The sequence below is a fragment of the Sceloporus undulatus genome, chromosome 2 (assembly GCF_019175285.1).
Source record: "Sceloporus undulatus isolate JIND9_A2432 ecotype Alabama chromosome 2, SceUnd_v1.1, whole genome shotgun sequence".
NCBI classification, from domain to species: domain Eukaryota; kingdom Metazoa; phylum Chordata; class Lepidosauria; order Squamata; family Phrynosomatidae; genus Sceloporus; species Sceloporus undulatus.
The window spans coordinates 219795445-219821700 of NC_056523.1; the positions used below are offsets into that span (position 1 = coordinate 219795445).

General features: G+C 42.2%; 1 protein-coding gene across 4 annotated transcripts in view; it reads left to right on the forward strand.

The window, feature by feature from the left end:
* LOC121924304 (low-density lipoprotein receptor-related protein 2-like) overlaps positions 1-26256 on the forward strand; it is a 63599-nt gene extending 37343 nt beyond the window's left edge. For 3 of the 4 annotated variants that reach the window (XM_042455644.1, XM_042455641.1, XM_042455643.1), the window contains exons 19-32: positions 3957-4132; positions 7821-8007; positions 9053-9271; positions 11159-11339; positions 12923-13124; positions 13409-13573; positions 16821-17021; positions 18967-19513; positions 21421-21549; positions 22172-22279; positions 22914-23150; positions 23898-24420; positions 25579-25696; positions 26186-26256. In XM_042455644.1, coding sequence (XP_042311578.1) covers positions 3957-4132; positions 7821-8007; positions 9053-9271; positions 11159-11339; positions 12923-13124; positions 13409-13573; positions 16821-17021; positions 18967-19513; positions 21421-21549; positions 22172-22279; positions 22914-23150; positions 23898-24420; positions 25579-25696; positions 26186-26230 — 3038 coding nt within the window. In that variant the 3' untranslated portion in view covers positions 26231-26256. Of the gene's footprint in view, positions 1-3956; positions 4133-7820; positions 8008-9052; positions 9272-11158; positions 11340-12922; positions 13125-13408; positions 13574-16820; positions 17022-18966; positions 19514-21420; positions 21550-22171; positions 22280-22913; positions 23151-23897; positions 24421-25578; positions 25697-26185 lie in introns of those variants that run through there. The other variant, XM_042455645.1, reaches the window with a different exon arrangement.

Consider the following 26256-nt stretch of genomic DNA (forward strand, 5'->3'; position numbering starts at 1 on the left):
CATTAGCGGACTCCCTTAACGAGCTGACACAGCTGGTCGCTGAGCTGATGTTGGAGACGCCCAGGCTTCTTGTCCTGGGCGACTTCAACATCTCCCTCACGGCCAGCCATGTTCCATCCGGTGCGGCTCGGGAATTCATGGAGACCATGGCGGCCATGGGCCTGTCCCAGCTGATACAGGGTCCTACGCATTGTGCGGGTAATACTCTCGATTTGGTCTTCTGTTCGGATGCAGAAAATCCGTGGGTGGAAATAGCAAATGTTTCTCCCCTGTCATGGACGGATCACTTCCTGGTAGAGGTGAAAATCAAGGCCTCTACCCAGATCTCCCCCAGGGGTGGTGGACCTGTTAGGATGGTCCACCCTCGAAGGCTGATGGAACCTGAGAGGTTCCAAGAAGCCTTAGAGGGGCTCACGGTTGGAAATGACGGCGACTCTGTTGATGCCCTCACCGGTATTTGGAATACCGGTCTTTCCAGGGCTATACACAGGATCGCTCCCAAGCGTCCTCTCAGGCCCGCTTCCAAACGTAAGCCCTGGTATACGGAAGATCTCCGGGCGAGGAATCGGGTTCTGCGACGGCTAGAGTACCGTTGGCAGAAACACCTTCGCTTAGACGACAAGACTCTCCTAGACCAACTGTTAAAGGACTACGGAGAGGCAATACGAGCAACAAAGAACTCGTTCTATGGTGCTCGTATTGCGTCCGCTGAGTCGCGTCCGGCAGAGTTGTTCAGGGTGGTCAGGGAGCTAACTCAGCTCCCTCCCGCCCTGAACCAGATCCTTGAACCTTCTAAGGCCTGCTGCGACCTGTTTAACGACTTTTTTCGCGGATAAAACTTCTCGTATAAGCGAAGGTCTGAACGCTGACATTATAGTAGAACCTAGGGTAGAAGTGTCCAGAGCCTCTGTGGACTATGTTAAACTGGATCAGTTTGAGTTGGTGAGTACCGAGGATGTGGACAAGATCCTCAGAAGTGTTCGGAAAACAACCTGCTCTCCTGATCCCTGTCCCTCGTGGTTAGCGGCCCAGGGGGGACCGGCGGTAACATTATTGTTACGCCGGATAATTAATACATCTTTGAGGGATGGGCTATTTCCATAGGATCTTAAATTGGCCATAGTAAAACCGATCCTAAAAAAGCCCTCCCTCGACCCCCTGGTACATAATAATTATCGGCCTGTTTCGCTGCTGCCATTTTTGGGAAAGGTGATCGAGAGGGCGGTTGCGATCCAGCTTCAGGTGGTCTTGGATGAAACGGATTATCTGGACCCATTTCAAACTGGCTTCCGGGCGGGTTACGGGGTTGAGACGGCCATGGTCGCCTTGGTCGATGATCTCCGTCTGAGCATCGACGGGGGAAGCGTGTCCCTGTTGGTGCTCTTGGACATCTCAGCGGCTTTCGATACCATAGACCATGGTATCCTTCTGGGACGCCTGGCAGAGGTGGGAATCGGGGGCACTGCGCTTCAGTGGTTCCGGTCCTACCTCTCCGGGAGGTCCCAGATGGTGCAGCTGGGAGACGTGTGCTCCGACGAGAGGCCCCTTAAAACCGGGGTCCCTCAAGGAGCCATTCTGTCTCCCATGCTATTTAACATTTACATGAAACCGCTGGGAGAGATCATCCGGAGACATGGGGCGCGGGGTTATCAGTACGCTGATGACACCCAAATCATTTTCTCTATGTCTCCGACTGATGCAGTGACTGGGGATGGCGTCTCTCCTCTCGTGGCCTGTCTAGAGTCAGTAATGGGCTGGATGAGGGAAAACCGACTCAAATTGAATCCAGAGAAAACGGAGGTACTAGTGATAGGTTCCCCTGGTCCAGGAATGGCGGTGGTTCCACCTGTCCTGAACGGGGTCACGCTCCCTGTGAAGGACTCCGTGCGCAGTCTGGGGGTGCTTCTTGACTCGTCGCTTCACCTGACTGCTCAGGTGAATGCGACGGTCAGGAGCACCTGTTATCAGCTTCGGCTGATTCGCCAGCTGCGCCCATACCTGGCCCAGAGGGACCTAGAAACTGTTGTACACGCTCTGGTAACTTCGAGACTGGATTTCTGCAATGTACTCTACATGGGGCAACCCTTATACCAAACTCGGAAGCTACAAATGGTGCAGAATATGGCAGCCCGGCTGGTCACTGGTGCTCCCAGGACCAGCCACATAACACCGGTTTTAAAAGATCTCCATTGGCTGCCCATTCGCTTCCGAGCTCAATATAAGGTGTTGGTTATTACCTATAAAGCCCTAAATGGCTTGGGCCCAGGATACCTAAAGGACCGCCTCTCCCCGTACATTCCGCCTCGCACCCTGAGAACATCTGGGCAGCAATTACTGAAGGTGCCTGGGGCTAGGTTGACCTCCACCGCACGGAGGACATTTTCCACGGCTGCCCCAGCCCTTTGGAATACGCTGCCCATTGAGCTCCGCTCATCTACCACCCTGGCCCAATTCAGGAAGGATTTAAAAACCTTCCTGTTTCAACAGGCATTCCCCGATTAAATATCCTGTGGGCCTCCCTCCTCTTTCCGTGGCCAAGAGGTTGGGCTATGGGGCTTTTTTGTTATTTTTCGTTGTACTGATGTATTTGCACGTTTTAATTTTTTGTATTATTGTGGATTGTGTCTGTTTTTAATTGTCATGTAAGCCGCCCTGATCCCTGGAAGGGCGGGGTATAAATAAAAAATTTATTATTATTATTATTATTATACTAGGGAACTCTCTGCACCCTCTCTAAGAAGGCCACCTCCTATTAGCAGTAAAGCAATACCCAGTTCTACAAGGCAACTGCAACCTCTAATAAGTACTCCTGATCCTGTAGAGCAGGGGCAGACTGTAACTCCCAGCAGCTTCAGACTGCAATACTGATACTGAGGGATGGTGGGAATTGCCAGCTTACAGCACCTAGAGATCATCTTGATTCCTATCCTGGCAGTTGAGTAATTTCATAGTATCACTTGCAAAATAGTTTTAAATTTTTTTTTTTTTTGCACCTAATGGGAGGTTGAGAAGTAGGGTCTTGCTGGTCATCAAGAATTGTGCTTAACAGACAAAACACCTCTACAACTTTGTCGCTTGAGGTCCAAAGAACATGTGACAGTACCATGCCATTGCTTTAAAAGCTTTTTTTCTTTTTCTTTTTGTATTCCTTCAGTAATGTTGGTCTATATTCTCTGTTTTATGTATTGTAGTTGTAGTGCTAGTATACTGGAAATTCTTTGTAGTAAAAATACTTTATGAAGTATTCACTACTCCCCTCTCCTGCAGTCTTTCTGCTCAGCTCATTCTCCCTTCTCAGGATTCTGAGATGAGCATGGAGACCACAATATTCATTGTCATAAAATCAGAAAATAACTCATTAACAGCAATTACTTCAGTGACAAATGTAGAGCACTAATAATGTGTTATTTGTCAGTGAAAAAATAATTACACAACCAAACGTAACCTCCAAATGGAAGTGAATTAAGACTAGCCACAACTCAAATTTCTTGGTTTTTTTTAAAAGACATCTAATTTAAAGATATTTAAGGTATACTAATGAAATATACTGGTCACAAAATGTTGTAATAATTACAAAATAGGCGTTGAACACACACACACACACACACACACACACACACACATTCTCTCTCTCTTATGTAAATCTTTCTTCCTTTACAATGTCCAGTTACCAAAAAGAACAAATGGGAGTGGGAAAAGTTTGTTTTTTCTCTTTAAATTATCACTCTCTTTTATAATTAATTATAACAATATTTTTAAAGTAAGCAATAAAAGCAATTCATCTTTAATGAGTAGCTTCCACTCAGTACTCCAGGACCCTGCTAAGACTGTCAACTTTTGTTTTAAAAGAATAAAATATAAAGAGCTTAGTCTGACCCCTTAAGAGCACACAAGGTGTGTTTTGTTTTGATCTGGTTGCTATCACAACCTGAAAAGCTCTCCTTGTTCTCTTACAGGCAAGGCCCAGAAGTGCCAGGGCCATGAATTCCAGTGTGGTGACATCTGTATCAGTCACACACTAGTCTGCAATGGGAAGCCTGACTGTCAAGGTGGATTTGATGAAGGTGGCACATGTGGTTCACCATGCCAAAGGAGATGCTCGCAGATCTGCTACCAGTCTCCTACTGGGTCTGTAAGTAGTAGTAGTAGTTGTAATATATTTTTATTTCTTATCTGCTTCTCTCTAGGGCTTGAGGTGGGGTACAACATACATTGAAATACTTGTTGTTGTTGTTGTTGTTGCGTGCCTTCAAGGTGTTTCCCACTAATGGTGACCCTTTCATGGCGTTTTCTTGGCAAGATTCATTCACAGGGTGTTTGCCGTTGCCTTCCTCTGAAGCTGACAGCATGTGACTTGCCCAAGATTACCCAGTGGATTTCATGGCTGAGCTGAGAATCGAGCCCTGGGCTTCAGAATCATAGTCCAACACTCAAACCACTTGAAATACAGTGTGTGACTAAACACATGAAATGAACACATAGGTTAAAACACATAAACATAGGATTAAGATGACCATTACACACTGAAGTCATCCAGACATAAAATTAAAAATATACCAATTTAAAATTCATGCTGTCAGCCCTCTATATCAGTGGACAAGCCATCCATGGATCGGAGCATATGTGAATTGCTCTATCTCATCATCAATGACAGAGCATGGATACAACCATGCCAACACAGCTATGTGCATCCATTGGCACTAAAACATTTATGTTTTCTGCTATTTGCAAGGGTGTGTATGTCTGGAACTGTACCCCACCAATATGTAGGGCCAAATGTAGTTTAAAATGACTGGGTAGGCCTACTGGAAGTGAGAGGTGTTTTAAATTCAGATAGCATATTAGCTGTCACATCTCTCACAGCTGTCATTCTACAGTCCAGAGACAGCTATCAAAAAGGTCTTCTGGGTGACAATTGCCAACTTATTCCAGAATGGTTAAAATAGATGAACCCCCAGATGACCTGAGAATACAGGGCAGATTATATGGGTAACCTAGACCCAATCCTTGTAGGGTTTTGATAGTAATAACCAACACTTTGTACTTTGCCTAGAAACTAACTAGCTGCCAGTAGAAGGATTTTAATATTTAAGTAAAGAACAGTATTGAAAAACATCTCCACCTCTAGGTCTATCTGAGCATAAAAGTGGCATCTAAGGTGATTTGCTGCTTCCTGGGTTCTGCCTGCATGGTTCAAGCTTACTTTAAGTAGGAGAGCTAGAAAGTTTTCATGGTGTAGCTCCAGGATTCAGCTTTAATGCTGTTGGACAATCTGCAATTAAAAGAGAACATCTGCTCCCTTGCACCTTTTGTGGTTTTTTTCCAGGTGCCCTGTTGAAAGATTTTTTGTAGCACAAAATGCCAGAATCTGCAGTAGAAACATTTAGAAATGTTAGAAGATTACAATAACTTGTGCCCCCTTTAAAAAAAAAATCTCACAAGTGATACCAGGTGATCACAGAAACACATGTCTAGAAGCATCCGGTGTGTCTGTATTCAACAGCAGAATTCTCATTGGACTAAATAGAGTGAAAATAGGAAGATGAGCATTGTTCTTAGTTTCCTACCCTTTTTTAAATTAAATGTGGGATCCTCACTCTTTAAGTCTCAGTATGGGATTTTGTAAGATGTAGTTTACAATGAAAAAAGCCTTGGGTGACCAGAGGGCCTCCTTTTCCTGGACATTTCCTACATTTTGGCCTTATGTCTGGGAGGAATTGTAAAATGTCCTCTGTTTTGAACCATGAAACCTGTCCTTGCAGGCAAGCAAGAGGTAGCTCAACAGATTTATCACTGCTGCAAAGGGCTCTTTAATTTTTGCCAAGCAAAAATGATAACCAAAACATGACTAAAATGTTTAGCCTGCCCTGCAACAATACACCCTCATGACTACAGAAAAACTGTTAAAAATATTTTTAACTTTGTATGTTTTATATTGGTAATTTTGTTATATTTTCGATTTTCATTATACAATTTTAATTGTTGTTTTAATGTGTTCTATATGTGTTGTTAGCCACCTTGGGTCCCATTTTGGGAGAAAGGTGGGATAAAAATAAAATAAATAAATATTAAATAAACTGTTGAGCAGCAAGATCCAAGTGTATGGGCAGAGGAGAAGCGGTGAGAAGACTGTCACTGGCCATGTGGTGGTTTTGTATGTGTATGTGTTTTCTGACAGAGCTGTGGAAAGAAAAGATGGATCTGGGTTGTTGAAGCAAATCAGTGGCATCATGGGGAAGGCGAGAGACAAAACTGTGCAATTTGGGTTGAGGAAGAAGCAGGAGGGATGAAAGTAAATAAATTCAGTCAAGGGTTTGTTGCTAGTAAAGTACAATTTTAAACATTTGTCTTGAGTTCTATAAGAGTACTGCAAGCTAACAAAGCATTTTATCCAAGATAAGTTATCTCAAAGAAATAGTTGAGTGCATAATAAAATACAATACATGTAATATAGCTGTAAATAAACTATATGAAATGAATTTATATTTATATTAGTGTTTTTAGCTTTTATTTGGTGATATCCTACATTTTTTCTTGAATGTTCTACATTTTGTGTTGTCTTGTCCTTTGTGGTTATGACACCTGGTCATCCTGAGAAAGCCTGATATCCCTTACATTAAGTGTTAAGTTACCGTATATATTCATGTATAAGTCGACTTCATGTATAAGTCAAGGGCAGTTTTTGAGGCCAAAATCATGGATTTTGATATGACCCGTGGATAAGTCAAGGACATGTTACAAAAGATCTAAAGGGGGAAACAAAGCACCACTTCCCTCTCTACATCTCCCTCTTTGGACCTCTCTCAAGGGTCACAGTATCAGCATGGGGAAACAAGTCTGGGTGCATATATACATACACAAACACACACACACACACCTCTTTGCATCGGCATTTCCAGGCTCATGGCTTGCAAAAAAAAGGGGGCACCAGCCTTGCTGTCTCCCTGCCTTTAAGCCCAGCATTTCCAGACCTTGGCTAGCAAAATAAAAAAATGAGGACATCAACCAGCCTTGCTTTCTCCCTGCTTTTAACCCCAGCATTTCCAGACCCATGGCTTGCAAAATGGGGTCCAAGCCTGGGCATGCTCTCTCTCTCTCTGCATCCCTCTCCCTTCCCTCAGTAGCTCCTTTTAGCTCCAGCTGTGAGGAAAGGCTGAAGGATCTCTCTCTCACACACACACACACTCTCCCTCGCGGAGAAAGGAGAGGCTGCTGGCGCTGGGACTCAAACGGGGAGCTGTTTACTTGGCCACAGAGGAAGGTGGGCACTTTTTTTTTTATTAACCTTATCAGCAGTAGTAACCTATTGAGAGATTCCACCTCAACATTAGGAGGAACTTCCTGACAGTGAGGGCTGTTCGACAGTGGAACAAACTCCCTCGAAGTGTAGTGGAGTCTCCTTCCTTGGAGGTCTTTAAACAGAGGCTGGATGGCCATCTGGATGCTTTGATAGTGATTTCCTGCATGGCAGGGGGTTGGACTGGATGGCCCTTGTGGTCTCTTCCAACTCTACGATTCTATGACCCTATGACCCTTCCATAAGTCGATTCTTGATTTTGGAGTCCATTTTGGGGCATAAATTTCTCGACTTATAGTCGAGTATATACGGTATCCTCCACTTCCGTTTCCTTACCCTATCCAGTAGGAGTCTTCTAGCTTGGTATAACTAGTTGTGGAACATCCACCAACCTTGTGTAGTGAATCTCAGAAAGCAATTTATTTCCCTTGAGGCCGGGGGAAGCAAAGGAAGCAATGACTTATGCTTATCTCTAAACTGAAGATGCAAACAGCTCTTGTCAAACTTTGTTTTTTTTTTTTAGAAATGTGCTTGCCATGAGGGATTCAGGCTAAGAAGCGACATGCGTTCCTGCAAAGATATCAATGAATGTAAAGAACTGGCAGAAGAGAAGTGCAGCCAGACCTGTATCAACACAATTGGTGGCTACAGCTGCACTTGTCACCCTGGCTACTTGTTGGAGCCAGATGGCCACACATGCAAAGTGGTTGGTAAGATGGATAGCTTGGCTTTCCCTGGAGGGATCTGTCAGTTTGTCTGGAAGTGGGATGAACTTCAATTTCCCATAAAGCGTTTATAGCCGTGGCCCCTAAATTATGGAACAACTTACCAGAAGAGATCCATCTCATTGCCACCTTAGAAGCCTTTAAAAAGGCACTTAAGATGGATCTCTTTCAGTGGGCCTATCCACCTGACCTTTTATAGCTGATTTTTATGGAACATTCCCACTCTGACTTGATAGCATGGGAAATTGATAATAATTTGGCCTTTTTAGTGATTGGTAGTAATATTGCTGTTGTTTTACTGACTGTATTTTTAGATAATATTGTATCTTGTAGAAAATGGCAGGTGTCATGCCTCCAGAGCATCTTTGATGCTCTTGAGACATTTACTTAGTCGAGATTATATAGGCTTTTCTGTGTATCAGTTTGGGAGGGGAAATAGAGATCTACAGCTTTAAGAAAGACAAGGATTGTGGGAAATCCCAGGGTCTTATGCTGTCTCCCTCTAGTTAATTTCAGTGTGTAGTAAGATTTCAGCCAAGTCAGACCTGGAGAGAGTATTTTCCTTTGACAAAGAGATAAGTCCACAGAAGAAGAAAGATAGTCCTCAGAAGAAGAAAGATAGAATCCACTGAGAAGAGAGCAAGGTATTTAGGAAGGACTGTTGAGAAAGAAGAAATCAGTTTCATGTTATTTGTGTTTATAACCAGTAAAGCTTTTGAAACTTTAGAAATTTGTGGACAAGTCTTTTGTTCTGGCTGTGTTCCCGAGAGCCAGAGGCCTTACTACACCCAAAGTCCATAGCATCGCTCTTGGGACAAAACAGCAGGAGAGATACCACTAGTAAACTATCCCTTGGGCTTCTATCTTTCTGAATTGCCAATTGTGAAAGAGTTCATATTATAGGACATTAGGATTGCTAATATACCCCCACCCATAGCTAGCAATTCCTAGAACACCATGCCAGCATTTTGCTCAGGGTCCTGCTGCAAAGATGTGAAACGGTAACATAACAATTGCTTTGTCTTTGTAGGCTCTGAACCAATGCTGCTAGTTGCCATTCAATTTGACCTGATCCTGTACGGATTAAGGAGCATGAAAGAGGATGTCATCTTGACAACTGATAAGAACTTCATTATCTTTTCCATTGACTATGATTTGGTGGAGCAGAAGGTTTTCTGGATGGACCTTAATGCAGAAAGCATTAAATGGATGGAAACAAAATCTAAGCAAAGAGGGACTCTAGTAAAAGGTAGGTCTTCATTTGGTTCAGATACTTGAGAACTAGGAGACGAACTAATTGGCTTGGAATGAGATCAGCGTAGCCTAAATTTGTATCATGGAAATCTTGATGAAAGCTTCTAACCGTAGAGTGAAAAATCTGGGTCTAGTTCCAATTATTGTGTGCTGGCTGGGTTATCTGGAAGCTGCAGTCCAAAAACAAACTTTCCTTGCCCATAAATCTTCATAGGCTAGCAGGAGGCAACTGTATATCCAAACCCACCTCATCTTCAGATGTGGCTGGAAGTAAATTAGAAAGTTAGTGAAGAACTATTTCTGCTTGTAAGAATTATCTGAGAGAGTGGAGGAAACTTTACAACAGGGTCCTCTGTGAGATGTAGCAAAATAAAATACATAGTTTTGATCACTGCTGACTCCTAGGTTACCGGCCAATATTGGCATGTCACTTCATTAATAAGCTAGGAACGAGGGCTTTCCTGCTCTCATGAGCTTCCCTCAGCTGTTCTTCATGAATTTCAAAGAACCTTGGAGTAGCAGTGTTTCCCCTTCATGAACTGCTCTCACTCGGAAGCACTCTCTATGGTATTAGGTAGACTAGGATCTTTGACACATCCAGATGTTGTTTGATGCACCCATTAGTCCCAGCCAACATGTTATTGGTCAGGGATAATGGGAGCTGCAGTTCAGCAATATCTGGAACCCCACATGTTCCCCAGCTGTGATTTAGACTAATAGGTGGAAGCAACAAGATCTCAGTGTAACTTAACAGACAACATGCATCCTTCTATGACTTCCTAGAAGGTTCCTCATGAGACTAGTCTGGGAGGATGCTTTTTAGGTACTAAAATTGTTAACTAACTTTGTTAACTGACTATTTACTAGCTTGTATGGGGTTTATTTATTTATTTATTTTGGCATTAAAGGGAAATAATAGGCAACCTATGCAAATTGTATGAGCATCTCTGTCTCTTTCATGGCTTAAAAGAATATTGAAAGCTGCTGGAAACTGTAGCTTGAGTTGTAGAAAGTTGTAGAAATTAGTGGTTAACACTGTACATGTGGACAATCCACAGAAGAAATGTCGCTCTTGACTGCCTTGGGTTAAGCCCTCTTGAAAGTGCAACTGATAACACAATCCTATAGGTGTGCATTAATAAGTATGTCTCATGAAGCCTGGTCATTATTTATTGAATTGTTTATTAAATATGTCCTTTTTGAGGAAGTAGACCAAGTCTATGAAAGTTAATGCTACAACGTCTTCTACACAGTTAGTCTCAAAGGTGCTACAAGATCCCTTTGCATATAAGTACATCCATGTTTAGTTACTCCTGCTGAGATGTAAGCAATTATTATTGGGTTGAATTCTATAATTGGCTGCTAACTAGAGCACTGGTGCCCAAACTCTGGTCCTTAGTGTTTTTGGGATTTCAACTCCCAGCAGCTTCAGCCAACTTAGCTAATGGTCTTGGATTCTGAGAGCTAAAGTCCAAAACACCTGGAGGACCAGAGTTTGGGAACCACTAAACTAGACAATAAAGTATGGCTGAGCAACTGTGGCAGCTCCAGGGCAGAATTTCCAGCCTTGGGACCTTGCTCCATGCTGAGGCCACAGAGTCTACCAAAAAATTCCCAAACAAAAAATGGCTGAAAGTCCAGTTCTGGTGTTGAAAGAATAGTTTAAATTTGGAGGGACTGTGACCAAAAGGTTTCCAAGAGAGGCACATCACCCTATTTTTCAGCCAGAAAGGGGGAAATTGGTGGAGGCTGGGGGGAGTCACAACTTGCATAATCCTGCAGTAAAGTCTGGTAAGTCAACCATGGTTCTTATAAACCTGCTTTTAGGAATCTTCCTTTCACCGACTAAGTCTTTTTTCCTTTTTAAACGTCTGAACCGTAGGAATCAAATCTGACAGCATAGCAGTGGACTGGATAGGTAGGAATCTTTACTGGACTGATGGGACAGCCGGGCAGATCTTGGCCACCCAGCTAAATGGTACCTGGAAGGGAAATCCTGAATACACCGTGGTACTCGATTACCTTGATCAGCCGCGGTCCCTGGCGCTGAATCCACTGGATGGGTAAGACTCTTGTGGCTGTTGCTTGTAAAAGGTCAGGCCTTGTTGGAATTGTCTGCACATGCCAAATGGAGGCCAGTCTCTGAAGCTAGGTAGAGACTACACAGAAACAACATAAATGCCCCTATCCTTTACTGGATAGAGGTGTATATTAAAGGATGGATGAATAGCTGCCTTGCTTCCAAGATTTACATGTGCTCACTCCTCTTTGTTTTTGTATTCTATGTGCCCCCATCACCACCCCTAAAATATTTTGTAAGTTTTCAATGGTGGTTTGCTAGAAAAAGACACACATACACATTTTCTCTCATTTGGGTTTCCCTGGCTTGAAGTAACTTGGGGGAAATGACTCCTCTTGGTGTAGAACCAGCCAAGGACCATCCAAAATATGAAAAAAGTGCTCCCCATGCCCCCTAGAGCAGTGTTTCTCAGGCTATCTAATGTGATAGATGCAGTCCAACAATATCTTTAGCTCAGGGTTTAGAGGACCACACATTCTGCACCCCTGAGATAAAGGCCAATGATATAGCAACCTTTTTGAAGTTAAACATAAACTACATCTGTATAATAACATGCAAAATCCACAAAATAGTGAATATGCTGAAGTCACAAACATTATATAGTAAGAGGGAACTGTTGATATTACTTTTATTTACTAAAAATCAAGTAATTTAGATAAACTTTTTCCTTTATTGTTAAATAACAAAGAAAAATGTATATACATAAATGATTTAGTACTATCCATTGTATGTAACAAATTTCAATAAAAATAAAAATAAAATCCACAAAATAGTGATACTATTATGGAGCCAACCAAAAGGCACAGAATACTCGTTGCAAGCTTTTGAACCTCTACTGGCTTCTGCATCAGGCAAAGGTGTTTAAAATCGTACTGGAGGGGAAAGGATTATGATGAAGTTAGTCACAAACCTGCATTTTGTCAAGATTTTGTAGCTATTCTCAGTTCAAATGGTGTGGAGGGAAATTCATGCAGGCAGTCCCCTTCTTCCCCTGGCCATGTGCATACTTCAGAAAATAAAATTTAAGTTCCATTAGCAAGATAAAAAGATGCTCCTTTTGAGAACCAAATTGCCTCCATCTTTAGATCTCAAGAGGAGCATATGCTTGTACATGGTCAACACACCTACTTCTGGATCTAGAATTGGTTGATATCTGGATGGGAGATGATCCCAGGAAATCGACATCAAATTCAGAAGAATAAAGATAGGAGACAAATTAAAATTAATACTAATAATAATAATAATAATAATAATAATAATTTTACTTCCTACCTCGGCTTGAGGCTGGGTACAACATATTAAAATACAAAACACAATTTAAAACAGATAAAACCACAGTTAAATGACAGCACTAAAAATCATTAAAATGCACCCAGAGTACATATACAATTAAAAGTACTGTAATGATTTAAAACTGGGACAGATGCTGATCCTGAAGATGGGTAGCCTGAGTTGTAGCCTAAAAGAGCAGTAGGGTGAAATGTGTAACCTTTCATGAAACCATTTGTTTGTTGTAGTGCTGAACTGCTGTATGTAATTCCCTAATATTAATACTCTCTTTCCCAGATTGATGTACTGGAGTGAAATCGGGGCTGATCCCAAAATACAGCAAGCTTGGATGGGTGGAAGCAGCAAAAAAATACTAATTGATGAAGGACTTGGCTGGCCTACCGGCATAACTCTTGACCTCTTGAGCTGGAGAATCTTCTGGTCTGATGACAAGTTTCATTGCATTGGATCAGCTTCCTTGGATGGCATTGGCATAAAGGTATTGCACACTCTGTTAGCTTACTTGAGCTAGGCCTAAGGCAGGAAACAAGCAAGTGCTCAAGTAATTTGTTTTGAAAGAAGCAATTTCTACTCATAGTCTGAGAATCTCACTTTGCTCTTGGGTAATTTTTTTGGTAGTCCCCCCCCCCCCCCCGAAATCCTAGGCCTGACCAGAGGTGTCAAGAAAAGCATGGGATGAAATGCCCTTTAAATTTTTCAGATAATTGTTGATTTTCACTGGTGATCTTCAGTACCAGGCTGTGATGAACGTTTTTCTCTTAGGTCTTTCAGCTGCCTGAGATCCATAGTCCCTTCTCACTGACTATCTTTGAGGACTACATTTACTGGTCTGACATGATATCCAGGAGAGTACAGAAGATAGACAAAAGGACTGGCAAAAACAGAACAGTCCTTATCAAGCGCCATGGGCAGCCATATGGACTGAAGGTATTGCCTTAACATTTTATTGTAATAGTAGATAACGCACTGGACAAGACAGTGATGCTCAGCAAAGTGGAAAGTTTTAGGAAGGGAGGAAGATAGCATTACAAGTGGGTTGATTCAATCATGAAAGCCTTGGCCTGAGTTTGCAAAATCTGAGCAGTGCTGTTGATAACAGGGTGACTTGGAGGTCTCTGATTCATAAGTCATAGTTTACGTTGACAACAAATAACAAGAAACAAACCAAGTATGAGTTGGCCACTGGAGCAAGAGCTTGTCTCTATCATTTGTCTTAGGAGGAACAAAATGAGAACCAGTTTCTCTGCTCCTTCCTGACATACAGGGACTACTTTGCTTAGGAACTTTTAATGTCAGAGTAAACCCATTCTGATTTCTAGTCTGAACTTTAAAGGAGATATCCAAGGTGACAAGCCTATTTTGATGATAGAATTCTGGACCTTGGATATTTAAGTTCTGACTAAAACCTACGGTTCAGACGTTTAAAAAGGTGTCACTGGGGAACACAGGGTGCGGGCCACAGCAGATAACACCCTAAGGAAGGGTGACACCACTGCTACCTAAACAGCTGCTTAGGCAGAAATGGTCTGTAGCAGTTCACCCTTTAAAATGCTGAAGAGTTGGTGTTAGTGGAGTGAGGCTCAGTGGGAAGAGAAAGGAGAGGCCCTAAGTTAAAAAATATATTATTTTAAAATTATTTTGAAATTTCGTTTAAAACCATCACAACTTATCAAACTTTCACTAGTTGCAACTGCATGAAACAATGTATATGTAAATAGCTTTAGGCTGTGTGTATCATACACACAGCCTAAAGCTATTTATTTAAAGGTATAATTTTAATTTTTCTAGTTGCTTATGTCACAATTGTTCTCATATTCAATGATGATTTATGAGTAACATTAGTACAAAAACATTGCTAAGGATTCTGTATGGTGTGGGATAGGAGGAAATCAGTGGTGAGTGACCATGAGTTACTGTACCAGGTGACGCTACCCCTTGTGATGCCACTGCTAAAACCCAGAGCAAATTCACTGCTGACTGACATTGAAGCTATCAGCCACCACTGCTGTGGCAATTGCTTAGTTGGCTTCATTAATTTTAAAGGTGTTCACTTCAGTTGGCCCCATGGGCATTGGGTTTGGAGTGTGACAAACATTGAAAGTGAAGCAACTGTTACATCTAATTTGTATACTAACACGAATCCCCCTTTATTTAACCATTTATGCATTCAGCTCCCATCCAAGTGTAGAATATGACTTACGACTTGTTCCAGCTAAACTAGCCACTCTTTAAAATGCTACTTGGAAGTATGTTGGCCCCAAAACAAGGGATCATTTTTAATACATCTTCACTAATAGTCATCAAGATAAACACAAACTATACTGCTAAAACATTCACCTGAGCCATCTAAAATCCAGTCATTTGTGTGAGACTTGAGAGTACACTAACCAATGACCCACAACACTTATTGCAAAACAAGAAAGTTTATTATGAGAAACATTGCAGAAGTATCTCAGAACACGTCTTTGCAGAATCTGAAGAACACCAAAGAGAAGCCTCACTTTAAACGACCAGCCCCTACCTTTTTTTCCTGTCCCTCCCAGATGGTTCCCCCAACTCACCCCCCTCACCACGTAGGTTGTGGTCCTACATCAAAGCAGACTCAAATGTATGCATCCCTTGGTACTTAGCCATCATCTCCCATGAGAAAGCAATTGATACCGGAATGCCTTGTATTTGTGAAACATCACCCAGTCATAAATCTGTCTCACAGGTGTGAAGGATTCTTCCTGTTTGCCCTGCTAGCCAGTCGTTCTGCTTATGTGACCCATCCGATTACAGATCATGGCTGCAGATGGGCGTTTCCCATAAGGCCTTTCCAATTGAGTCCTACAGATACATACCTTTATTTAATACATACGTATATTGCTAACACAACTAAGATTTATATTTATATATGAGAGGATATAGATACAGTATAGGTGTGTGTGTGTGTGTTCACTACTAGATAGGATCAGCAGCTTTTGACAGTCTGCCACTCCTAAGATGCAGCATTCAAGCATTCCAAGCATGACTTAATCTAATCTCTTTAACTCATCATGACAGAACCCCAAATGAATGAAGGGGATTTCTGACAATTTGCTACAAGAGCCAATCTTGAAGTGCTTGCTATGAGCTTCGGTTGATACGCCAACTGCTACCCTACCTGGGCCAAAGGGACCTTTGAACAGTGGTACACGCTCTGGTAACCTCTCACCTAGATTTCTGTAATGCGCTCTACATGGGGCTACCCTTGTACCAAGTCCGGAAGCTTCAGTTAGTAAAAAATATGGCAGCCAGATTGGTCACTGGTGCATCTAGGTTTGACCATATAACACCTAAGCTGAAAGCTCTGCACTGACTGCCTATTCGCGTCTGGGCACAATACAAGGTGTTGGTTATCACCTATAAAGCCCTACATAGCTTGGGACCGAGTTACTTGAGGGACTGCATCTCCCCCTACAAGCTGCCCCGCACACTGAGAACATCCGGGAAGAACTTATTGGAAACTCCATCATCCAAATATGTCTCCTCTTCCCAAAGGGCCTTTACAATAACGGCCCGCGGATCTGGAACAGCCTTCCGGAGAAGCTCTGTCTCATGACCTCTTTGGAAACATTTAAAAAGAGATTGAAAACCGTACTCTTTTGCCAAGCGTCCCCCCCCCCCCGAGGAGTGATGTCTACATGACCAATATGCCTGCTGACAATGATATTCTGTCTTACCCCTGGATGTTGGATGCTGTTGGATTGTTGTATTTTACTGAAGTTTGTATAGATGTACCATTTTGTGTTTTTATAGTGTATTGTATTGCATTGTATGTATTGATTTTAGTAGTCTGTAACCCCGCTTCGATCCTTTGGGAGAGGCAGGGAAACACAAATTATTATTATTATTATTATTATTATTATTATTATTAGTTCACCCTATGCATCCAGGACTGAAATTTCAAAGTAACTTGGCCCTCAGGTTTGTCAACTTGTGGATGAAACTAAGGTGCTATTCAGCAAGACTTTCCAGTGGAATGGTGGCTGCAATTTTCCATTGAAGCTGTTTTGTTACAATTTTTGTAAAGAAAAAGCGAACAGATCTGTATATCCTAGATGCAGACTTCTGTATAATCTATTAAACTAGAGATGACCCAGACTTTCTAGTTTTGTTCAAGATTTTAAAATCTAGGGAATTTGGATTTCAGATTATGCATGAGGTCCTCCAGCCTACAGCCCACAATCCTTGTGCAGGCAGCAGCTGTTCACACTTGTGCCTCTTGAATCCAAACAAGAAAGGAAGCTGCCACTGTCCGATTGGACTTGTTCTTTCAGGTGATGGAAAGACATGCATTCCTCTGAAGGAGTCAACATTCGTGTTTCTGGTTGCACAATCTAACGTTACTCAGGTATGGCTTTAAATGATTTTTGTGTAATAGTTAAGATTTTAAGTTACTGAAACTCCAGGGACCCAACAATCTTTAAATTGGGGATTTACTGTGTAAAGTGCCACTAGTTCAGTAAATGGTGGGGATGCTTTAGATGTTATTTCTCCGGATTTTAGTAAAGTGTTTTATAAAGTTTCCCATGATATGTTGATTATCAAACTGATGTAGAATAGATGGGAATACTATCAGATGGATTCATAATTGATTGAAAAAACCATGTTCAAAAAGTCATAATCAGTGGCTGTGCTTCAGATGGGAAGAAAATCTCAAATGGAGTGCCACAGGATTCTGTCCACTTTACAATAGTTTTATCAAGGACTTAGATGATGGGTTAGAGGAAATCTTTATTATGTTTTCAGATGAAACTAAACTGTGAGGTGTAGCTAATACACTGGAAAATATGAACATAATTCAAAAAGACCTTGATAAACTAGAAAATTGGCTGAGACTAAAGGAATGAAACTCAAGAGACAAGTGCAAAATTCTACACCTAGACCACAAAAAGTCAATGCACATTTATAGTATAGAGGCAGTTGGTTTAGCAACTGCACATGAAAAAAGGACCTTGGGATTATTGCTGATCATGTCAAACATGATCCAGCAATGTGATGCTGTAGCAAAGAAGGCAAATCATATTTAGCCTGCCTTAAGAGAATCATACTTACCAAGGCAAGGGAAGAAATAGTTCCACTATATTCTGTACTAGTCAGGCCTTACTCCTGCTGCTCCATCTCTTCCTTCAGTCTCCCCTTCAGATCCATGTACTTGGAAAGAGGGAGGATTACTCATTTCCCTTCGGTGGCTCAAGTGGTTAAGACGCTGACTCTGTTGATTGCAAGATCAGCAAGTTGGCAGTTAAAGGCCCAGGTGCCACATGATAGGTTGAACTCCCATCATTAGTCCCAGCTTCAGCCAATTTAGCAGTTTGGAAACATACAAATGCATGTAGATAAATAGGTACCACTTTGGTGGGAAGGTAAACATTGTTCTATGCAATCATGCTGGCCACATGATCACAAGAGTAGTCTCTGACAACAACGCTGGCTCTTTGGCTTAGTGATGGAGATGAGCACAGGTGAGCACTGCCTCCTCTGGTCGGACACAACTTGACAAATTTGTCAGCGGGGAAATACCTTTACCTTTACTCATTTCCCCAACAGAGCTGTAGTGGTTTGTGTATTGGACTATGACTCTGGGGGCCTGGGTTTGAGTTTCCACACCCCACCATGTAAATCTTGGGGTGAATCACACTCTCTCAACCTCAGGGAAAAAATAACCATGTTAGGTTCACCTCAGCATTGTTTCCATAAGTCTGAAATGACCTGAAGGCTCCCATCAGTGTCCTGGTGCTGTGCCACATCCCTGGCTGGCAGTTGAGTCCCTCCTGAGGGGGCAGCTCATGCTCCTGTCACCTCAGCCACCAAGCAGTGAGCTCCCTCTCCGCTCCCTGAGATGCGGAAATTGAGGAAAGCTACAAATGCCTAGAGAAGTGTTTCCTCTAGTAATCTCTAGGTTTTCTAGTGTGACTCTATGGTCACCTTCTGGCATATGCTGGCCACAGAGTTGTACTGAAGGAGCTAGAGATTCCCAGAGAGAACATATTAATCAAATCTATGAATAATCAAATCTGCAAAAGTCAAAGCCACAGATGCGGAGGGCCAAATGTATTACAGAATAGGTGCAGCAATCAAGCAGCTCTCAGAGAAAAGTTTTGGAGTGTGTTATGAAAATCTTCAGTCTTTCAGCCCTACAAATGGTGGCTAGACTTGTGCCATGAAGGCTTTTCTGACAAAATATGTCCTCTAAAGGCTGGGGAGGTGATTGCTTTATGAACTGTGAGGTATTATACAGCTCCTTGTATGCCAGAACTCTCTAACTGCAGTATTCATTCTACACCTAATTTTAGGTCTACCTGAAGAAATTGCCTCCTGTGATGGGACAGGGAACTCTACCTGATCACAACTCTCTTCCCTTGAGCAACATTACACGCATAACAGCTATAGACTATTCTGTACGTGATGCAGCTCTTTACTTTTCAGAGTTTGAGAGTGGGTTCATAAAAGTCCTCGCCTTTAAGGATGCTGGGCGAATTTCCTTGAAGAAAATTCTACCAGTCGAGGACACTGTGATCTCTCTAGCCCTAGACTGGCTAAGTGGCAACATCTATTGGGTTGACAACAAACATCCAGCCATCCAAGTAGGAACTTCAGATGGCAGATATGTACATGTGGTGATTGGTGAAGGGCTTTCCCGTCCAACCTCTGTGGTGCTGCATCCTCCATCTGCAGCTATGTGCTTTGCTGACTTGGGTACAGAGCATGGCGTGCCTGGTCCCATGATTGAATGTGCCTCCATGGATGGAAGCGAAAGAAGGGTTCTTTGGAAGAAAGCCCAGTCTCCTGTTGGCTTAACAATACTGGATGATGGAACCCAGCTCTATTGGGCAGACCAAGGTAAGTAAGCAAACATGCATGTTCAACTTTCCTAACATCTGAATGACATGATCATCTTCCCCAAACCATTCCATTCTAGCCAAACCACATCCTGATTTCTTCTTGGTCAGCCTGTGTTTTTGAGTGGAGGCAAAACAAGCAAAGTGTTTCCTTTACCATCTTCACTGGTTAAGGCTTATCAAGCTTTGCCAGAAAGGGGTGAGTGGCAGAATTCAGGCCATTTTCTCCAGACTTCTTCTTTCCCCCTATTATTCACCTTAGCATCTCCAGAAAAAGCAGGCTTTGCTCCTCATCTGCTGTGTCCTAGACTGTAGCCCACTCTGCTTCCAGAGAACCTGATAAGAGCCATTTAATAAATGAACCAATGAGATCTACATAACTATGGCCTGTATCTGTTCTTTGTCATGATACAAAGCAGGGATACTGAAGAGGTGGGGAACCTGAGGTCCTCAAGATGTGGAGCCACATCACCTACCATATCTCACTGCTGGCCAGGTTGGCTTGGGTTGATGAGAGTTGCAGTCATACAACAGCTAGCAGATCACCAGTTCTCAGCCCTGCTATGAACTGCTTTGTTACTAACAGGACTTTAGTGTTGCATATGAAAGCTGCTCTCATGTTCAATGGCAACTTGAAACTGCTAGCTCTCTCTCTCTCCTGGTTTTTAAACTTGTAAGTCTTCAAGAATAATATATTAGTGGCAGTGAGACATGGCATGGAAAGCAAGGTGTGCTGCTGACTGGCACTATGATCAGGTCTCCCAAATCTAATCCTGTCCGCATGTCCTCAAAGCTTCGGTCCCACCATATTCTGAACTTGTTTACAAAATACAGTGGGAAGGAAGTATATCACTAATGCACTATAAAGTTCCAACACCCTTCCCCCATACTGTTGATTTGAATTCCAGTGGGGTTTTTTTTGGAGATCAGTAGTACATCACCCACAGACAACAAAGTTTTGCTAAGCTACAGACCCTTTTCTAGTTGTGCTCTTGACTGCATAAGCCTTACCTGATAGTTGTGCTAATAGATGCTATTCAGACTTGACCACTTGTTCTGGCAGAGGTGACCCTCCGTTGTTAAACACTGGCTTTCCTAAACTTTCAGAATAAGGACTTCCTTGTGGCTGCTGCTTGCCAAGCCAGTTGCAGGATACCCTGGCACATCTAACAACCTAATTCTCCTGGCTGGCAGCAGGCCACTCATGGTTGTTTTCTGTTGCTGAAAATAATATGCTGATTTCTTAATAGTCTGGCTTTCAAATCTGCTTTGGATAATTTGCTAGTTTAAGTTGTTTCTCTATTCTTTAAAACAGTGATTTCCAAAGTGGGTGGTACCTCCCCATGGGAGCAGTGGAGGGCTCCAAGGGAAAAAGAGGTAGCTTGGGAGCCTTCAATCAAAGTATTGGCATGCAAGAAAGACAAAGGAAACAGCAGCCTTTAGGACCATGGTGGGGATGATGAGTTAAGGGCACATGGTAGCAGGGGAGAAGCAGTGGCAAAGAAAGAGCTTTCATATTTGGGACCCTACTTAACATTTGAGCTTTACCAGGACTTTGCTGGCAAAGGCCACCATGGGCAAGAGGCTTCTTGGTTACTGCTCAGCCAGCTACTTGGTTGCTGCTCTCAAGGTGACCAAGTGCAAAGGGAGGAGCAATCAAGCAGCCAATCGATCAGTGACCAAGTAGCTTTTTCACCCATGCCAGCCTTTCCTGAAAGGTCAACACAGGCGAGGGGATTCTTGGTCACTGCTTGGTTGCTGCTCCCAAAGTGACTGGGTGCAAAAGGTACTGTGAGTCGAATGTCAACGATATTTTTGGTCTGGCTGCTAAGAAGCAATGGAAGAAGTTCTTACACAACAACACCATATTCCTACCATGACTTGGTTCAAACTCACTACTCCCTCTAGCAAAAGGTACTGTGGAAAGCATACGGATGGATGGATCCAGATATAGACTCCTTCGGAGACGACTACACGGCCTTACACTCTTCACAGTAAGGGAAGGAACGATCATTTGGACCACAGTGGCACACAACAGTAAGTAGGTTTGAAACATGCAAACTCTTTATCAAAACATCTGGAGGGCAGCAGCTTGGGAAGGCTAACACACTTTGATGTTGGACTCAAAGCCCTGACACCTTATGTGAATGAAACAAAGGGTCAGTTTGTAAGGGGCAGAGGCTAAGTAGAATACTTGAATCATCAGCATTCCTGGGGTTCAGATAAGAGATGATTTCCAAAACTTTGAAACAATTCCTGAGGAGTGTCTCTATTGGGCTCAGTCTAGTATAACTTACAGTGGGCCCTTCCTATATGCAGGAGATCCGTTCCAGACCACCACCACCCGGTATGGGAAAATGTGTAAACTCAAATCCCTTTGTTTCCTATGGTGGCATGCTCCTGCACATGGTGCAGTACACCTGCAGCACATACACCATTTTGTCAACCCAGGCTTGCCATACACATAAGCTGTGTACGGCAAGTTGGTGTATGGTGCAGGCGTGCTGTACCTTGTTGGTTAAGAAATAAACAGATTTTAGCAAATTGCCAGAGTAGGGAACCCTAGGGGAGATAACCATCACATAAAAGGCTGGCAATTCCATACACAGGAGTAAGAAGATTTTCCCTCCTTGATTGGGCTAATTTTTTGTCTTAACAGGTGCAACAAAGGTATGGCACAGCAAACTGGACTTAAAAGAAAGCTGGTGGTTTCAGGTTAACCAAAAACTTGTGGATATGAAGATTTACAGCAAGCTAAGCCAAGAGGGTAAAGGTTACATGTGTGTGTATATGTGCCTTCAAGCTGCCTGTTGACTCATGGCAACCCCATGAATTTCAAAGGGTTTTCTTAGGCAAGGAATACTCAAGAAGTGGTTTTGCCAGGTCCTTCCTATGAAATACATCCTATAGCACCAGGTATTCTTTGGCAAGTCTCCTATCCAAATACTAACCAGGGCTAATCTTCCTTAGCTTCCAAAATTAGTTGAGATCCGGTGCCTTTAGGGTGTTTAGGTCTGAATTTCACATACCTATTTATTTGTGGCCTCAGAGACATTTGGACTACAATGTGCAATCACCACCTGGTGAAAAGTGGTGATTTTGAACTGAATGCAAAATGCAGAATGAAGGATGCCTTTGCAACCTCAATCTCAGATGAGGGCTTGCCAGTTGCCCTGACTGATAAATTGTCCCCTTATGAGTGTTGCCAGGTTGAGAACATAATGAAAATATTATGGACATCTTTTATTCAGATTTGTTTTAGACTGTTGGAATGGGGTGTTAGGAATGCTCACTATACCAACAATAAGCTTTTTTAAAAAAGGATGCTTCTTTAAGCCATCCAATTTTGGCAAATAGCAGGTTAGTTAAAGCAGTTAATGCCATTTTCTTGCTTTTTTTAGGTAGCAATGGCTGCTCAGAGAAGAATGGGGGATGCAACCATATTTGCTTGCCAGTTCCACAAGGGAGAAGATGCAGGTGTACCACTGGGTACAACCTAGAGCATGGCACTGAATGCATCAAAATCTCAAGATGCCCAGACCAGCTTCAAGCCTGCAAGCATAGCAGCAAATGTATTGCAAAGGTCCAAATTTGCGATGGTAGTATTGATTGCCCTGATGGCACTGACGAGACAAACTGTGAGTAACCCGATGGAGAAACTGTATGTGTATTCTGAGTAAATAGCTTTTTTGGAGCATGGCCTTGCTAAAGGATCCATATCATAGCTGAAACATAGGTAACTTGGGGGCACAATGGCTGAAGAGTTGGATATGTTAAGACTTAAACATTCCTCCCATTGCATAGAGCTCTGACAGCTAGGACTGAGGTTAGGGCTGAGATTTTAACACGCTTTCCTAATGCAAAAAAACTACACCGCAGACTTCTTCAATAAAAGCAAGAGAAGGGATGTCTATGCTATATCCTATGAAACCAGTATGCCCTGATCACTTCCAAAGGCATCCTGGCACATGTAATCCTATTAACAGGATCCAGGAATATCAGAAATATCAGGACTTGCAGTTCCTAAAATTTTCTTGGAGGAAGCAATAAGAGTCAATGGTGTGAACTGCTGTAGTAGAGAGATGATAAAATGAGTAACTTCATGAATTTGAAATGGAACATGCCCACAGCTGAACTATGAGGTAAACTTTCAGCTGTGTCAATAGAAATTCCTACAAGGTAGTTGTTCTTAAAGCTTATCTGAATTCTGCATCATCTGTACTAGAAAAGAAATATGATGGTGATCTTTTAAGTACCTAATGCAATTTCTGAATAGTACACTCTGCTTACAGCTATGCTTACTGTCAATCAACTATCAGGCCTGTCATGATACCAGGCTGACCATGCTATGTTTTGTACATGATTTGATGGTATTACACTTGCAGGCAAGTACAATTTCAAGACGAAACCCCAGAGCACAACCCCATCTTGGACAACAAAGCTGAAAAGAAATCCATTTATTGGTAACAGAAAACCATTGGCACCTACCAAAACCACCACCACCAAGAAACCTATCACTAGAAGAGTGTATGTACAACCAGCAGTAACAAAACAAAGGACTACAAGTGCTACTGTGACAACAACACAGGTGCTTCCTCCAAGGAAAGCATACAAGACCACATTGTCTACAATGCAGAAATGGAAAGGACATTCTCTGATGCAGGGGGTCATGGGAAGTGGTCCAAAGTCTTGCAGCAGTGAGACCTGTAACATGAGGGGAGATTGCATTGTGAAAGGCAATGGGGTGACATGTAACTGTATGTTGGGGTACAGTGGAGACTACTGCGAGGAAGAGGAGGGAAAGTCTAGAGCTGGCTCCGTTGTTTTGGCCATCGCTGTTGTCTTGCTGCTTGTGGTGGCAGCCGCAGGGGTCTATATCTATTTCAGGAGGCACAGAACTCGCCAAAGGTAAGCTCTGATTTACCATATTTTCTGTCTTTAGAAATAATGTTGTCTCTAGGAATTTGGAAGCACTTGGGTGTCAACAGGGACTTTTTACTTGCTAACCTACAATGCATGAACCTGTTTGCCTATACTTAACCTTTGATGGATTGGGAAGAATCTTGGGAAGTACTGCATTTATATAACATCCCAGAACAGTGGTCAGAAACTGGGGGTGCTACCCCATCACCCCACAACCACACCACACAATTCCAGCAATGAAAAGTAAAATGCCTTTAAATCAAGGAGGAAATACTCATTTTAAAAATAGCAAACCACCAAAGTTGCCTCCCCTTGTACCAGGACTTAATGCTACACTGACTTTTTCATGTACTACCAATGAAAATGGACAATAACCTCCCCACTGTCCTCCTATGGTTTCTTATTCATTCTTTTAACACTTGGGTCTCCCTTTACGCAAAGGATTCAAATTGTGTAGAATTTGGGCATGCCACTAGTCACTATTTTCATCTGACATCTCAAGCCAGCTGGCCTGGGAACATTTTAACAAATGTTCATAGGTTTAATTTTTATTATACTTAAATGATTCTGTGCTATGTATTGTTCATTACCTTAGCATTTTTGTATAGTCAAAAGGCAGGACCAGAACGGTGAGGCTATAAACTTGGAGATAAACAGCTGTGTGTCAGTGTGCAGGAACGTGCATTTGTAATGACTGAGTAGGAATTTCAGCCCACTCAGTCTTCAGTCTGCTAAAGAGCCAGATGGCTTTCCTATGCTACAACTCAGTTTTGATAGGAAAATTACCCATTCATATACTTCTGGTAATTCTACCTTTAGCTGAGTCTTATGCTTGAGTGGCGAAAATGGGAATATTACCCCTTCTATGCCAAGTGTGTGAATTATATACTTGTAGTATTTGTAGATTTAAGCACAAAGCAATACAGTAATGCCTCATAGTATATGTGTGCAGTTGGAAGAGTTTTACACATTGCTATTTGCATTGTTACATTGAAATTGCACATCAGTGGTGTAGTTGGTACAAGAGCAAAATTATTGAAATTTTATATAGTATACTACTGCAGCTTTGCAACAAGAACTTCAACCTAGTACTTGAACTGCAGCTGACTTGTATATCCTATATTTTATTTTGCTTCTTCATAGAACGTCAAGTACAGAATCTTCTAAAACATTGACCAGTTACCAGAAGGATAATGAATCAGAAGGACAGAACTTTGTAGAAGATGAAACATGTATTAATGCAGCTTATGAGCCAGAACAGGTAAGGGTATCCAGAAAGAGCCTTGCTCTTACCTTCCATCTCCAAGTGTGCTTACTTCGAAAATCTTAAGCTCTTGAACATATACTGTTCGTTCCTACTATATATAGTAGGAATGTACAAAGTGCAGATGGATTATAATCTCGATCATTTTTAGCATTGCCAGTGATGAGGAATGCTAGGTGTTGCAGTCTTATTACATTTGGAGGACCGCATTGAAACCTCTATAACAAAAAGTATTAAATTTAGTCTACCTGTTCTAAAACACAGAGCTGGCAAGATTACAATGTGTAGTTGCCTTAATTCAGTGAACTATTAAAATTCTGGAAGGGAGTGGCAAGTTCTGTAGTCTGAATCTTTCTTAAGAAAGCATTCATCTACAGTTCTTTGTTCACTACAGAATTTAACATGGGTTGTTTTCCATGGAAAAGCAAGGAAGGTAATGATCTAGCAAATAATGACCCTAAATTCTGACTTTGCTCTCCTCCACAGGAACTGCCAACTCCTCTGAAGATAAACACTGATGCAGATATATAAAACACATCAATAAATTATTAATTGAA